Source organism: Salvelinus sp. IW2-2015, linkage group LG1, assembly GCF_002910315.2.
Source record: "Salvelinus sp. IW2-2015 linkage group LG1, ASM291031v2, whole genome shotgun sequence".
Lineage (NCBI taxonomy): Eukaryota > Metazoa > Chordata > Actinopteri > Salmoniformes > Salmonidae > Salvelinus > Salvelinus sp. IW2-2015.
In genome coordinates this window covers 33,394,176-33,409,349 of record NC_036838.1, presented here as the reverse complement: position 1 = coordinate 33,409,349, position 15,174 = coordinate 33,394,176, and the positions used below count along the sequence as shown (strand labels likewise).

Genomic DNA, 15,174 nt, shown 5'->3' with positions numbered 1-15,174 from the left:
AAATGTTGAATGATCTACTGTAGTTTTAATATCAAATTGACTCATTGGGTTTAACGTTGCAAAACCGTTAAGCATTTTACAGTCTTTAGTCTAAATGTACTCAAATGTGGGCTATTTTATTGGCTCTGAAAGAGTATCTCTAGTTTATCAAATATTTTCTCAACTAACAGAATTATGTATCATAAAGACTATGTAATTTGGACCAACTGGAGGCTGCTTCTCAGACAGTTCACAAATTTGTATGTCACCGTCCTCTCCTTTTGGAGGTGGGAACAAATGTTCCAGCTATAGGATACAGGAAACCAGCTATAAACAGACAAGCCCAACAGGAAGAAAAAGATAGAACCACAGAGCAAGACCAACAGAGTTATATCTAAGGGAGAATGGGTTTGTGCGCTCAGATTTCATGAAACTATTAAACAACAGAGTGGCCTATAAAATGGTCAGTGAACAGCAGTGTCTTCTATCCCAGGCCATTCTTCTGCCCATCATGGAGGAAGTGGGGAATATATTAAAGTTTGTCTGATATATGGACAGGGAAACTGGAAGCATTTCAGTGTAATGCAGATTGGGTAGCCTAGTCTGAGGGGAAATTGTCAGGTTGGTAGCAGAGGGACTGCTGAAGGAAAACGAGTTGAGGTTTTAGTGTTATCCTGTATGTATGTGCGTGCGTGCGTGCGTGCGTGCGTGCGTGCGTGCGTGCGTGTGCCCTGGAAAAGAGAGTGGTCACAGGATAAGGTAACTATTATGAGTTAGTCTGAGGTGGCTGCATGGTCAGAGAAACAGGTTGGAAACTCACTTCCCACTTCCCTACAGACAAAGATAGCCAAGCTAGACTGTGTGAATGTAACAAGTACCTTTGTGAATTAGTTCATTACAAGCAGAAAGCTACAGGCTATTTAGCCACTAGGTTTGGTATGATGGAATTACAGGCTCTGTAGCCACTAGGTTTGGTGTGACGAAAGCAGCTCCAGTCTACTCAACATCACACACACTGTACTTGCTGTGGTCATAATCCCTCATTTTGGGAAATGGAGAGCAATTAGATTGCTTTGATCTTCCACAGCAACTGTGTGTGTAGCCCTAGTTAAAGGTTACTGTAGAAATCATGTTCCTATAAAGATGTGGGCACACCATTCCTGCAGTTTTTCTATTCTACATAGGACACACACAAACGCACCAACATTAATTTCTAGAGTTACGAATATATAATGATCAGTATTCATGTGTTCATTACAAAAAAAGAGTGGGAAAAGTATTTGCTGGAAAATTATTGCACACCGTTAACACCAAGTGGGTGCACTGGTGTGTGTGGTGTAGTGCACAATGTTCCTTCTAAACTGCATGCGTGCTGGGGCGCGCAGCTTCCCGGGACTGCTGCACAGAAGAAATATCAGCTTGCGTAGAGAAGCACGAGATTGACCTTCACTCAACTTTCTTGTTTTCCCCTTTAGTTTCCCTCTAYGGTGAGAATTGTGATCGAATCAACGCAATATACTGATTGCAACATATCGAAACAAAACAAACTATGCAAGAGATTTTCTTGTAGGCAGTGTGCATTGGAGTAGGATTCTATTACATTGACAGGCAGGACCCATACTCTATCTACCAGACTGGTGCGCCATAACCAATCAGAACTGCAGTATCCCTATATGCAAATAGACCATTGCCATATATGGATCTGTGCCATTCACTTTGAACTGGACTGTGTTCACAGTATGAGCGGTCGTGAGCAGTGCCTGTTTCGAGATCAAAGCGAGAGCTGCATGTAGCCAGTGTGCACATTTGTTCATATTCTTTGCTATTAAGTGAGTTATTAGCCCAGTTATAGCTCATTTCTAGTCAGCAATGGGGGAGTGGTTTCTTCCTCCAAGAGCACAAAACATTTGCATTTCTAGCCATCTTTGAAAAACGAGTCAGGTAAACAGCTTTTTTATGTCTTAAAGGTAAGCTAAGTAGCCATTAGGCAGAGGTTAGCACAATTTGTATGATTCTCGGTAATAATGTTATGRGAATAATAATGAATTTTATTTTGTAAAGTGGTTTCTTGCATCAAACAACACAATATTTTCGGTCACCTACTTATCTGAAGGACAAGTGGATAAACAGGTTAATGTCAAGCCATGCATGTTTTTTTCTCTCAAAAGTCTCATGAAATGTTGTTGAACACCGCACATTGGCTGCTACTGTAGGCTGAATGATAGAACAGCTATTTCCATGTTAAAATGTTATGGGATGCATTTTCTCCCATTGTTTTTGATGTTAGTCCACTCTGGTAGGCCTACATTATGATCAAATAGCCACAGTAGCCTACTTGGCCACTGTTATAACTGTAACTTAAAGTGGGTACAGCCTCAATGTTCACAGTAAACGCGCACCAAAAGTTGCACAGAATTTTCAAATTTGCTCTATCGTAGTATAGTGTGTGTGTGTGTGTGTGTGTGTGTGTGTGTGTGTGTGTGTGTGTGTGTGTGTGTGTGTGTGTGTGTGTGTGTGTGTGTGTGTAGGGAAAGAGAGAGAGGGGGGGGGTGAGAAAGGGAGAGAGAGAGGGGGGGGGTTGAGAAAGGGAGAGAGAGAGTGAAGGGGAGATTAAAACTCCCCGTCTTTTTGTGTTTTAATTTGACCAGGGCATGCCCTCATGTCATCTAACATGAGCAAATACAGAGATCTTTTCAGGCTGAATCAGCATTGGAGGCCCTGGAGAAATGAGCCTGAGCCTGGGCTTCAGGGGGGCCAGTTGCGGCTCATATGGGGGGGGATATCTCCTTTTTTTTGTTCAGGGGACACAAAGGGGGACACTGTGTCCTGTGGATGGGGTGTAATTAGCGAGATTCGGCCCTGCTCTTGACTCGCCCCTCTGTGTCTCGACCCCCCCCCCCGCCCTACTGAGGTATTCCTAAACATGGGGAGTCTGATCTGTAAACAAATTGACCCATTGTCCCCCTGGTGCAGTTCGTACACTAAGCCTGGCCTAATTAGAACCCCTTCAGGAGACAAGCAGGGAACAGGAGAGGGCCTCTATAGGAGAGGTATACTATAGGCAGAATTCTACAAAACACCTTGGAATAGGCTACTGCAGAGAGGCTGGCAAGGATGAAGAATATTTGTTATTTTTCGTTAGTCAAACGACRCGTGGCGGTTCGATTGGGAAGGTGAATGGAATGCTTCAGTTGTCTTAAGAAATGTTATTAAACACCGCAACAGATCTCAAGGAACTACACTGGACTTTGTGCAAACTGGAAACCGCATATCCTGACTCCTCATTTATTGTAGCTGGGGACTTTAATAAAGCAAATCTAAGGAAAATGCTATTGAAGTTTTATCAACACATCGCCTGCGCTACTCGCTCATCAAGAATTCTTGACCATTGCTACTCCCCCTTCCGGGATGGCTACAATGCCCTCCCCCGCCCTCCCTTCAGCAAATCAGATCACTCCTCCATTCTGCTCCTCCCTTCCTACTTAAACAGGAAGTACCTGTGGTAAATACTGTTCAACTTTGGTCTGACCAATCGGAATCTATGCTTCAAGATTGTTTTGATCACGCATCTTGGGATATGTTCCAGGTTGCCCCTGAGAATAATATTGACGTATACACTGGCTCTGTGATTGAGTTCATCAGGAAGTGCATAATGGACGTTGTTCCCACTGTGACGATTAGAACTTATCCAAACCCAAAACAGTGGATAGATGGCAGCATTCACACAAATCTGAAAGCGGGAACTATCGCATTTAACCACAGCAAGGTGACTGGGAACATGGGCGAGTACAAACAGTCCAGCTATGCCCTCCGTAAGGCAATCATACAAGCAAAACGTCAGTAAAGAGACAAAGTGGAGTCGCAATTCAACGGCTCAGACACAAGACATATGTTTTAGGGACTCCAGACAATCACGGATTATAAAGGGAAAACCAGCCACGTTGTAGACACCGATGCCTTGCTCCCGGACAAGCTAAACACCTTCTTCGCACGCTTCGAGGAAAACACAGTGACCACCGCCGCTCACGAGGACTGTGAGCTCCCGTTCTCCGTGGCCGTGGCCAATGTGAGTAAGACATTTAAGGGTGTTAACCCTTGCAAGGCTGCCCGCCCAGACGGAATCCCTAGCCGTGTCCTCAGAGTATGTGCTAACCAGCTGGCTGGAGTGTTTACGCACATATTTCATCTCTCTCTATCCAGTCTATTGTCCCCACTTGCTTCAAGATGTCCACCATTGTTCCTGTACCCAAGAAAGCGAAGTTAACTGAACTAAATGACTATCGCCCTGGAGCACTCACTTCTGTCATCATGAAGTGCTTTGAGTGGCTAGTTAAGGATCATATCACCTCCACCTTACCCGACACCCTAGACCCACTATAGTTTACATATCGCCCCAACAGATCCACGGATGACTCAATTGCATTCGCCTTTGCACTGCACACTTTCCTATCCCATCTGGACAAGAGGAATACCTATGTAAGAATTCTGTTCATCGACTACAGCTCAGCCTTCAACACCATAGTGCCCTCCAAGCTCATCACTAAGCTCGGGGTCCTGGGTCTGAACTAGAGGTCGACCGATTAATCAGCATGGACGATTAATTAGGGCCGATTTCAAGTTTTCATAACAATCAGTAATCTTCATTTTTGGACGACGATTATGGCCGATTACATTGCATTCCATGAGGAAACTGCATGGCAGGCAGACCACCTGTTACGCGAGTGCAGCAAGAAGCCAAGGTAAGTTGCTAGCTAGCATTAAACTTATCTTATAAAAAACAATCAATCTTCACATAATCACTAGTTAACTACACATGGTTGATGATATTACTAGGTTAACTAGCTTGTCCTGCGTTGCATATAATCAATGCGGTGCCTGTTAATTTATCATCGAATCTCAGCCTACTTCGCCAAACGGGGGATGATTTAACAAATGCGCATTCGCGAAAAATGCACAATCGTTGCACGAATGTACCTAACCATAAACATCAATGCCTTTCTTAAAATCAATACACAGAAGGAAAATATTTTTTTAAACCTGCATATTTAGTTAAAAATAAATTCATGTTAGCAGGCAATATTAACTAGGGAAATTGTGTCACTTCTCTTGCGTTCATTGCACGCAGAGTCAGGGTATATGCAACAGTTTGGGCCACCTGGCTCGTTGTGAACTAATTTGCCAGTATTTTACATAATTATGACATAACATGTTGTGCAATGTAACAGCAATAATTAGACTTAGGGTTGCCACCCGTTCGATAAAATACGGAATGGTTCCGTATTTCACTGAAAGAATAAGCGTTTTGTTTTCGAAAGGATCGTTTCCGGATTTGACCATATTAATGACCAAAGGCTCGTATTTCTGTGTTTATTATATTATAATTAAGTCTATGATTTGATATTTGATAGAGCAGTCTGACTGAGCGGTGGTAGGCTGCAGCAGGCTCGTAAGCATTCATTAAAACTTTACTGCGTTTGCCAGCAGCTCTTAGCAATGCTTGAATCACAGCTCTGTTTATGACTTCAAGACTATCAACTCCTGAGATTAGGCTGGCAATACTAAAGTGGCTATTAGAACATCCAATAGTCAAAGGTATATGAAATACAATGGTATAGAGAGAAATAGTCAACGCGTCATAATTCCTATAATAACTACAACCTAAAACTTCTTAACTTCTTATGGCTGCAATCCCGTTAATGGATCGATGATACACAGCCAGTGAAAGTGCAGGGCGCCAAATTCAAACAGCAGAAATCTTATAATTAAAATTCCTTAAACATACATGTATCTTATACCATTTTAAAGGTAATCTTTTTTTAAAATTTTATTTAAATTTTACCCCCTTTTCTCCCAATTTTTGTGGTATCCATTGCTAGTAATTACTATTTGTCTCATCGCTACAACTCCCGTACGGGCTCGGGAGAGACAAAGGTCGAAAGCCATGCGTCCTCCGAAACACAACCCAACCAAGCCGCACTGCTTCTTAACACAGCACGCCTCCAACCCGGAAGCCAGCCGCACCAATGTGTCGGAGGAAACACCGTGCACCCGGCTCCCTTGGTTAGCGCGCACTCCGCCCGGCCCGCCTCAGGAGTCGCTGGTGCGCGATGAGACAAGGATATCCCTACCGGCCAAACCCTCCCTAACCCGGACGACGCTTGGCCAATTGTGCGTCGACCCACGGACCTCCCGGTCGCGGCCGGCTGCGACAGAGCCTGGGCGCGAACCCAGAGTCTCTGGTGGCGATGCAGTGCCCTAGACCACTGCGCCACCCGGGGGCCCATTTTAAAGGTAATCTTGTTGTTAATCCCACCAAAGTGTCCGATTTCAAATAGGCTTTTCAGCGAAAGCACCACAAACGATTATGTTAGGTCACAACCAACTCACAGAAAAATTCAGCCATTTTTCCAGCCAAAGAAAGGAGTCACAAAAAGCACAAATAGAGATAAAATTAATCACTAACCTTTGATGATTTCATCAGGTGACACTCATAGGACTTCATGTTACACAATACATGTATGTTTTGTTCGATAAAGTTCATATTTATATCTGAAAATCTCAATTTACATTGGCGCGTTATGTTCAGTAGTTCCAAAACATCCGGTGATTTTACAGAGAGCCACATCAATTTACAGAAATAGTCATAATAAACATTGCTAAAAGATACAACTGTTATGCATGGAATTTTAGATCCACTTCTCCTTAACTTCACTAGGGTAGGGGCAGCATTCGGAATTTTGGATGAAAAGTGTGCCCAAATTAAACTGCCTGCTACTCAGCCATAAAAGCTAGAATATGCATATAATTAGTAGATTTGGATAGAAAACACTCTGAAGTTTCTAGAACTGTTTGAATGATGTCTGTGAGTATAACAGAACTCATATGGCAGGCAAAAACCTGAGAAGAAATCCAACCAGGAAGTGGGAAATCTGGTTTGTAGGTTTTCAAGTCATTGCCTATCGAATACACAGTGTCTATGGGTCATATTGCACTTCCTAAGGCTTCCACTAGATGTCAACAGTCTTTAGAACCTTGTTTGATGCTTCTACTGTGAAGGAGGGGGAATGGGAGCTGAATGAGTTAAGAGGTCTGCCAAGAGTGGCATGAGCTGATCATGCGCGTTCACGTGAGAGTTAGCTTGCGCTCCATTGCATTTCTACAGAAAGGAATTCTCCGGTTGGAACATTATTGAAGATTTATGATAAAAACATCCTAAAGATTGATTCTATACTTCGTTTGACATGTTGCTACGAACTGTAATATGACTTTCGTCTGAACCTTCGCCTGGACTTGCCCGCGCCTTGTGAGTTTGGATTGTGAACTAAACGCGCGAACAAAAAGGAGGTATTGGACATAAATGATGGACTTTATCGAACAAATCAATTTTTTTTTTGTGGAACTGGGATTTATGGGAGTGCATTCTGATGAAGGTCATCAATGGTAAGTGAATATTTATAATGCTATTTCTGGCTTCTGTTGACTCCACAACATGGCGGATATCTGTATGGCTTGGTTTTGTGTCTGAGCGCTTGTAACTGGCAATCTGCTGTGTCTGAGACCAAGACTGTCATCTGCCAGACACTGACTCATTCCCCCCATCCGGTCCCACAACACAGCATAAGCTTCATCCACGTTCCTATGACTGTTGACATCTAGTGGAAGCCGTAGGAAGTGCACACAGATACATCTCCTACTGTGTATTCAATAGGGACTGAGTTGAAAATCGACCACCTCAGATATCCCACTTCCTGGTTGGATTTTCTCAGGTTTTCGCCTGCCATATGAGTTCTTTGTTATACTCACAGACATAATTCAAACAGTTTTAGAAACTTCAGAGTGTTTTTCTATCCAATAGTAATAATAATATGCATATATTAGCATCTGGAACAGAGTAGGGGGCAGTTCACTCTGGGCACGCTATTCTCAAAAGTGAAAATGCTGCCCCCTATCCCCAAAATTTTTAAACCATGCTAAAAGGAATATTCTATATCTGCAAATTCAAATTTACTGCACGACTGATAATTGTATGTGTGGGGGACAGCGATGAAGAAGTTAATCAAAATCATGTTAAACACTACATTTACATTTACATTTAAGTCATTTAGCAGACGCTCTTATCCAGAGCGACTTACAAATTGGTGCATTCACCTTATGATATCCAGTGGAACAACCACTTTACAATAGTGCATCTAACTCTTTTTAAGGGGGGGGGGGGTTAGAAGGATTACTTTATCCTATCCTAGGTATTCCTTAAAGAGGTGGGGTTTCAGGTGTCTCCGGAAGGTGGTGATTGACTCCGCTGACCTGGCGTCGTGAGGGAGTTTGTTCCACCATTGGGGTGCCAGAGCAGCGAACAGTTTTGACTGGGCTGAGCGGGAACTGTACTTCCTCAGAGGTAGGGAGGCGAGCAGGCCAGAGGTGGCATGAACGCAGTGCCCTTGTTTGGGTGTAGGGCCTGATCAGAGCCTGAAGGTACGGAGGTGCGTTCCCCTCACAGTCCGTAGGCAAGCACCATGTCTTGTAGCGGATGCGAGCTTCAATGGAAAGCAAGTGGAGAGAGCGGAGGAGCGGGGTGACGTGAGAGAATTGGAAAGTTGAACAATGAAACACTATTATTTGAATTCCATGCCAACTTATTATGCGACTTGTTAAGTAAAATTTTACTCCTGAACTTATTTGGCTTGCCATAAAAAAAGGGTTGAATACTTATTGACTCAAAATATTTCAGCTTTTCATTTTTTATGATTAGCTAAAATTTCTAAAAACATAATTACACTTTGACATTATGGGGTCTTTTTGTGTAGGCCAGTGACAGAAACCAATTTAAATTTGATACCATTTTTAAATGCAGGCTTGAAAACTTTCTGAAGCACTGCTAATGTAAGTTATATGACTGTATTTAGTCAAGTCTCATCCTGATAACGACTTGCTGTACCGCAATTTTTGGTTATTCATATACTGTGAATTACACTACCGGTCAAAAGTTCTAGAAAAAACAACACTACTCACTTCAAGGGTTGTCTTTATGTTTTACTATTTTCTAACATTGTAGAATAATAGGAAGACATCAAAAACCTATGAATACAGACAATGGAATCATGTCGTCAAAACTAACAAGTATAAACAAATAAATTATGATTTTATATTGCTTAGCAAAGAAACCCCTACTAAGGACAACCAATAAGAAGAAGAGACTTGCTTAAGCCAAGAAATACAAGCAATGGGACATTAAGACCGTGGAATTTTGTCCTTTGGTCTGGAGTCCAAATTTGGGAGATTCCTTGGGTTTCCAACCGCATGGAAGGAGGAGGTGTTATGGTGTGGGGGTGCTTTGCTGTGACACTGTTCTGTGATTTATTTAAAATCCAAGGCAACACCTTAAACTTTTACTGCCTCAGAAACCCGGATCCGGGAGGCAGCCCCGCACCCCCACATCACTGAATTAGCAATAGATAGCATAGCTTCAGAAGTAGATAGTAGCATCTAAATAATCATTAAAAATCACAAGTCCAAGACACCAGATGAAAGATACAGTCTTGTGAATAAAAGCCACCATTTCAGAATTTTAAAATGTTTTTTTACAGGGAAGACAAATATGTAAATTCTATTAGCTAAACACGTTAGCAAAATAACACCCACTCTTCTAAACTCCATCAGTTTCTACTCCGTTCAGTGCTATCCCAATGTCGGCTCAATAAGATTTGATAGCCAATAACCTAATAAAAAAAAAACCTCGATGACATCTGCATAACATATTCCATGGTATAGGATAGTTTTTGTTAGAAAAAAGTGCATATTTTCCAGGTAGAAATCACAGTTTACAATTGCAACCGACCATCACAAATCCACTAGAATTACTAGATAGGAACGTGTATGACCAATTTACTCATCATAAAACTATTTCATCCAAAATAGACAAAGCAATAGCAATGGACAAGACCCAGTTCTTGTGATTTCAAGACCATATTTAGATTTTTCTAAGCGTTTTTCAGGCGAAAACACAATAAATCGATAAGTTAGATACTACATGTTCCAACGTTACCCAGAGCAATCGATTCCAGCCAAAGAGCGCTATACGTAACCACCCGCCAAAAGAATTAATTTTTTCAACTAACCTTCTCAGAATTCCTTCCGATGACCACTCCTGTAACATCATTTTAACAACAATACAAATACAGTTTGTTTCGAAAAGGTGCATATTTTAGCCATACAAACCCGTGGTTACACAATGAATACTAGGAAAATCAGCCTCAATATGTTCTGACGTCATCTATCAGAGTGATCTAGTTTTAATTAAACCGCTAATCATATACTTGACTAAAAAAATACAGGGTTGAACAGGAATGAAAGACAAATTAGTTCTTAATGCAACGCTGATTTAATCATTTTTAAAATTACCTTACTTTTTCATACAGGGTTGGCGCAAGTGAAGCTAATAACAAACAAAAGGCGATATTTTTGCGTTTAACATATTTCGACAGAAACACGGTTAATCATATTAAATTTGCTTACTTTGAGCTGATCTTCCATCATATTCTTGGCAATGTATCCTTTCTATGTTATAAACGTCTTTTGGGTCGATAGATGTCCTCTGTCCTTCGAAATGTCCATCACCAAACGACGCGACACCACTAAAGCGTGTCAAACTTTCAGAAGTGCACGACAAATAAATTCTCCAGAATCGCACTAAAACGGATATAAATTGCATATAAAAAAAACCGGTTTCAAAATTCATACATTATGATGGTTTTTTAACAACTATAACGACTGAAAACCATTGACCCCGTCGAGAGAATATTTGACCTGCCGTTTTAGAAGAACGACTTGGAACGAGACAGGTCCGCACATGGCCTTCACGCTTGACGGGCGCCGGGCTGTGAGAAAGCGGGCGGGCTCTCGTACATTTTGGTGCATTGCCCTATAACTAATGGCTGTGACACCGCTCCCATCGATTTCATTTGGAAAAAATGCGGATGAACGCTACGCACACCGAACAATGACTTGACAGACGTAGGCAAGTGTCGGTTTCTTCATAGCATTCACTGTGGCCTCATAAACAGACCCCTGATCAGAGGTAAAAAATTTCTGAAATCTGACCCCTGTCAGTGAAAAGTGCTGTGAAATTGTTCTGTACCCACTCAGAGACAAACATTTCAACTCCTATAGAAACTATAGACTGTTTTTCTATCCAATAGTAACAATAATATGGCATATTGTACGATCAAGATTTGAGTAACGAGGCTGTTTTAATTTGGAAATGCAAAAAAAAAAATCAAATGCTAACAGCTCCCCCTATTGACAAAAGGTTAAACCAGCATGGCTACCACAGCATTCAGCTGCGATCACGCCATCCCATCTTGTTTGGGCTTTGTTTTTTTCAACAGGACAATGACCCAACACACCTACAGGCTGTGCAAGGGCTATTTTTACTAAGAAGGAGAGTGATGGAGTGCTGCATCAGATGACCTGGCCTCACAATCCCCCGACCTCAACCAAATTGAGATGGTTTGGTATGAGTCGCACCGTAGATTGAAGGTAAAAGCAGCCAACAAAGTGCCTCAGCATATGTGGGAACTCCTTCAAAGACTGTTGGAAAAGCATTCCAGTTGAAGCTGGTTGAAGAGAATGCCAAGAGTGTGCAAAGCTGTCATCAAGGCAAAGGGTGGCTTTTTGAAGAATCTCAAATATAAAATAATATTTTGATTTGTTTTAACACTTTTTTGGTTTACTTCATGATTCCATATGTGTTATTTCATAGTTTTGATGTCTTCACTATTATTCTACAATGTAGAAAATAGTAAAAATAAAGAAAAAACCCTTGAATGAGTAGGTTCTAAGACTTTTGACCGGCAGTGTATAGGAGACTAATGTCTATAGACACACCCATCATGTACATAAAGTAATATTTACTGTATATTCCGGACTCTGACAATTGCTTGTTGTAATATTTCAATAATTCTTAATTATTTTATTTTTTGGGCTTTGTGTGTATTGTTTTGTATTTTTAGGTAGTCGGAGCTAGGGACATATGCATTTTGCTACACCCATGATAACATCTGCAAAATATGTGTATGTGACCAATAAAATTAGATTTTTAAACACGAGTTGATACATACACATCACACGAATGTGCGCGCACACACACACACACACACACACACGACACACACACACACACACACACACACACCCACCACACACAACACACACACACACACACACACACACACACACACACACACACACACACACACACACACACACACACACACACACACACACACACTCATTAAATCTTTCACAATAACAAACGGTCACAGCCTCTAGCCACTGGTGTTTATGTACTGTTGAAGGAATGTTTATTTGAGATTGTTAAAAGCATCGTGTAACGTTGTTGTGCTAAAATAGTGTTATTGCGTCAATATACTTGTTTTGGAAACGGCTCTCTTTCCTGGGAAGCAACTTAAATCAATCTCCAACTTAATGGAAGAACACAACGGTACTCAAACCATTATTACTGCCATAAGAAAACGATTTCACTTAACAGTTGTGAAATAAAAAATTGTGAAGCTAAAACATTTACTCTTGAATCCAACTATTCCAGACTCATTCATGGGAAACTGTGATGTTTTGCCTATTGGGCAAGAGCTCTACAAATCAAATCAAATTGTATTTGTCACATACACATGTTTAGCAGATGTTATTGTGGGTGTAGCTCCAACAGTTTGTGTGTTGCGACTCAGTGTGTTGAATAACTGATCCTCCCCATAGGCTATTTTAGCACCACTCAGAATGCTGCTAAAGTGCTATAGGGAGAGTTGTTTATAGGCTGAAATAGAGCCGCTATGAATGCGTTAAGCAGCTTGTTATAAACAGTTATAGAGGGTCAGAGAATGCTGCTCTTCTGTGCCAGGCTCAGCTGACGGGGAACTCTTCCCAAAAGAGTGTTTTGTTCATCATCGCTGGGAGCTCTCCTGTCTCCTCGTTTCCCCTTTGCTGTGACATATGTAACCACGGTGCTTATGAATGTACGGACCTTGGACCTATTTTGGACTGAGCTGACCTCACATTTTTAATTGTTTACTATTTTGGCACCTTTTGAGGGAGTCGAGCAAAGGTTAGCTATGCTGTATTGTTGAGGACACAATTGACTTAGGGGGGCATGAGAGGGAAATGTCTAAACAACTGAGTTGAACCTGTGGGTGTTGTCGAGTTGTGGAATAGGCCCGACCGGATGTTTGTGTTGTGTTTTGAAGCACTCCCTTTATACAGAGAGTGTGGTATGGGAGAAAAGACAGCTCATGACTTCTCACAAAGAACAAAAGGGAAAAAGTGTTTACACACGTCACAGAATTCAGCGGCATCAAATTAACCAAATATTGGTGTATGTTGTTCTTTGAATCATTGGGTTTCGCTGTGCAAAGCCGAGGAATTTTTCGCGGTTTGGAAATTGATTGAGAAAAAAGGAGCAGTTGCCCAATATGGAGTAAGCAGAAAGAGGCCCGTTTTCCCAATATGCCCTAGGCAGCGAAGAGGCCCCACGTTCACTTCAGAATGCAGTATTGGTGAATTTTGACATGAAGGCTGTGTGCTATCGTTTTACGCTGCTCTCACACAATTGCCTTTCTCTTGACCCACCATTTGTGTTTGCTAAAAACCGGGGTTTGAATTTTAGTCCTTTTGAACGGTAACAGCTATAACAATTAAAAGCATGCTATGAATATTTTATGAAAATGTAAAGTAAAGTCCTGTGTGGCGCGGTGGTCTAAGGCACAGTGCTAGCTGTAACACTAGAGGTTCTGGGTTCGAATCCAGGCTCTGTCGCAGCCATCCACAACCGGGAGACCCATGGGGCGGCGTACAATTGGCCCAGCTTCGTCCGGTTTAGGAGAGGGTTTGGCCAGCAGGGATGTCCTTGTTCCATCGTGCACTAGCGTCTCCTGTGGTGGGCGGTCGCCAGGTGCACGGTGTTTCCTCCAACCTTTGGTGCTGCTGGCTTCCAGGTTAAAGTGGGTGTTGTGACAAGAAGCAGTGCGGCTTGGTTGGGTTGTGTTTCGGAGGACGCACGGCTCTCGACCTTCGCCTCTCCCAAGTCAGTACGGGAGTTGCAGCGATGAGACAAGACTGTAACTACCAATTGGATACCATGAAATTGGGGAGAAAAAGGGGTAAAAGTAACCTAAAATTAAATAAAAAGGTACCTGAACTGAATACACACCCACACATATTCCTAACCACCTAGAAAGAGAGGAATCTACCAGCTCCCGCTCCCACCCTTTAATTAGATTCTCCAATTCTAAAATCATAACTTTAAATCGTTTATCATCTTTGTGGTCCAGCAGAAGACCTGAGGACCTGAAGGACCTGAAGGACCTGAAGACCTGAGGAGCGTTACTGATTTCATGAAATAGATATATGATATATAACGGGTCCCGTGTGGCTCAGTTGGTAGAGCATGGCGCTTGCAACGCCAGGGTTGTGGGTTCATTCCCCACGGGGGGACCAGGATGAATATGTATGAACTTTCCAATTTGTAAGTCGCTCTGGATAAGCGCGTCTGCTAAATGACTAAAATGTAAATATAACAAGCATATTYAAATCTGGGCCTCAAAGCCAGTTCCATTGCTGATTTTCATTCTTCCCCTCTAATTAAGGGATGATTTAGACCTGGGACACCAGGTGGGTGCAATTATCAGGGAGAACAGAAAACCAGTAGTACGTCTGACCTCCAGGCTAGGATTTGAATACCCCTGACTTGTAACCGTCTCTCGCTCTCTCTTTTGTTTTCAGCATACGTATGTGTCCTATATAACCGTCTCTCTCTCCCTCTCTCTCTCCATCTCTCTCTCTCCCTGTGTTCTCAGCATGCGTATGTGTCCTATATAATTGTCTCTCTGTTTCCAGCAGGCCTATGTGTCCTCCGGCCACCAGATGGCACCCCCCAGTCCCAACACCAACAGCAACAACAGTGGCGGGGGAGGGGAACAACTGAGTAAAACTAACCTGTACATCCGCGGTCTTCACCCCGGGACCACAGACCAGGACCTGGTCAAGCTATGCCAGCCGTAAGTCTTCTTCTCCTCCTCATTGTCTGCCTTCGTTTACACGGGTAGGGTGAAGTTTCCCCTARACCACATTTGTCAGACCCATTCCACAGAGGGCTGAGTGTCTGCGGGGTTTCACTCCTTCCTTGCA

At 42.4% G+C, this 15,174-nt stretch overlaps 1 protein-coding gene across 3 annotated transcripts in view; it reads left to right on the top strand.

Annotated features, from left to right (window-relative positions):
- Positions 1 to 15,174, top strand: part of LOC111966016 (RNA-binding motif, single-stranded-interacting protein 2) — a 49,860-nt gene that overhangs the window by 8,899 nt on the left and 25,787 nt on the right. For 2 of the 3 annotated variants that reach the window (XM_023990470.2, XM_023990479.2), the window contains exon 2: positions 14,884 to 15,044. In XM_023990470.2, the coding sequence (XP_023846238.1) occupies positions 14,884 to 15,044 (161 nt within the window). The remainder of the gene's footprint in view (positions 1 to 14,883; positions 15,045 to 15,174) is intronic. The other variant, XM_023990483.2, reaches the window with a different exon arrangement.